The sequence below is a fragment of the Branchiostoma floridae genome, chromosome 3, assembly GCF_000003815.2.
Source record: "Branchiostoma floridae strain S238N-H82 chromosome 3, Bfl_VNyyK, whole genome shotgun sequence".
In the NCBI taxonomy this organism is placed as follows: domain Eukaryota; kingdom Metazoa; phylum Chordata; class Leptocardii; order Amphioxiformes; family Branchiostomatidae; genus Branchiostoma; species Branchiostoma floridae.
This window is the reverse complement of record NC_049981.1, coordinates 27,164,113-27,165,916: the sequence shown is the minus strand read 5'-3', so window position 1 is coordinate 27,165,916 and position 1,804 is coordinate 27,164,113. Positions and strand designations below refer to the sequence as shown.

Genomic DNA, 1,804 nt, shown 5'->3' with positions numbered 1-1,804 from the left:
CACTCATTCATTCATGTATACACCCATTCACTCATTCATTCATCTATCCATCCATTCATCAACCCATCTGTTCATTTCATTCATTCTTTCTTTCTTCCATTCGTTCATTCATTCATTTATTTACCATCCAGTCATTCATCTGCCTATGTCACTACGTAATAAATAGCTTGCAAGATCGACAATTTATACAACTTCGAAAAATAAAATACACACATTTAGCCAACACATCTATAAAACTTATCTCCAATTTCAACGATAACATTTAGTTTAACAGCTGTTGGCAGTTTAATCTAATTTTATTTACCATAAAAGCTCTTGTCTGTGCCTTTCAACTCAAACCTTGATTGCATGCAGACGCACAGCTGTTGCAGCCAGTTCAAAATTGCTCATAAACCACTACATAAGTCGGATTGAGGCTGTGAACACGTGCACGTCTCTGCAACATAATTGCACACTTCAGGCGCCGTCTGCATATCATCAAATTTTCCGCTTGATTTCACACAGGTAATGCTGATTGAACGTGGCACTGCTTCTATCAATGGACCACTTACATCGTGCAGCTCATGTCATAGGCTTAACCTTTTTTCCATGCGCACAATTTAGTTTATTCCTTCCAGTCGAAGACTTCTCGCTCTGGCAGCTCTTGATGTCGTTTTCGTTTAGTCAAGGATGTTCTCGCGTACAGTGTGTATAACAGTGCGTAAGGAGTGTCGAGTCAAGATGAGCCCCCTGGTGCATAAAAGTTTCATAGAAGTGGAAATTGTGCCAAGAAAACTTCTAGAAGGTCCAACTGTGACTGTTTCAGGGCACGTTGGGTAAAAGATATACATTTATGTGTATTCACGTCACACCCAAGCCGCGATTACACCAGATATGCCAAGGATTTGTCAAAGATGCTCAGCACGAAGAACACCGCGTAGCCGTGATTGATTGAAATTTACCGCCATTTGTGAAAAGATTGATAGAATTTGGACAGATGACTAACAGCTATTTCTAGATGTGAACCTGGAAACCAGGATGTATGATTTGATCCACTCATACTGGGAAGAACATCTTCTCTTTTCGATAAGTGTGCTAGGTTCTTTTATTTCGAGCTCGAGTTGTTACTCTCTGCAAACACATCGATGTCAACTGTCAAAAGTTTCGGCTATGCCAATCTCTCATCTTTCTTCATACAGGTTTGGTGCTTTGAGAGCTGGCCCGACTACCACAGCCATAGACAGGCGTATACAATGTTCCTCTTTGTGGTCATCTACACGATACCTATCCTGGTCATGACGGGCGCCTACGTCATGATAGGCAAGAAGCTGTGGAACAAAAAGACTCCCGGCATCACCATCATGTCCATGGAGTCCGTACAGGCTAAAATCAAGAAAAAGGTCAGAATCATAAAGGTTTAGTCAAGGTGTTACAACATTTTTTCAATGGTAAAAATTCTGCACAAGACATAAAATCAACGTTTGCACAAAGAAAATAGATAAATGTACAGATGTGTAATAGAAGTAACAAATGATGTTGTAAATGCTATATGCAACATTAACCAAACATGAACTTGAAACATAATCGAAAACCAATTATTCAAAATCAATGTTCTAGTTGCTTAAGAAACTCAAGGCTCATGTGACGTCAAAACGTAGCAGTCGAATTCATGTTAATTATTTATTTGTTTAGCTTTTTAGAATGAATAATCTGGAAAGATCCGGAACCGGCAACTTGAAAATGAATTGTTTTGCCAGGCCGGCTGCTCTAGAGACATAATTTCAAAGTATACACAAACCAAGACTTACCTGCAAATGGCATTCAA

General features: G+C 39.4%; 1 protein-coding gene across 1 annotated transcript in view; it reads left to right on the top strand.

Moving 5' to 3' along the window:
- LOC118411792 (QRFP-like peptide receptor) overlaps positions 1-1,413 on the top strand; it is a 39,093-nt gene extending 37,680 nt beyond the window's left edge. The window contains exon 3 of the mRNA XM_035814279.1: positions 1,179-1,413. Coding sequence (XP_035670172.1) covers positions 1,179-1,400 — 222 coding nt within the window. The 3' untranslated portion in view covers positions 1,401-1,413. The remainder of the gene's footprint in view (positions 1-1,178) is intronic.
- The last annotated feature ends 391 nt before the right edge of the window (positions 1,414-1,804 follow it).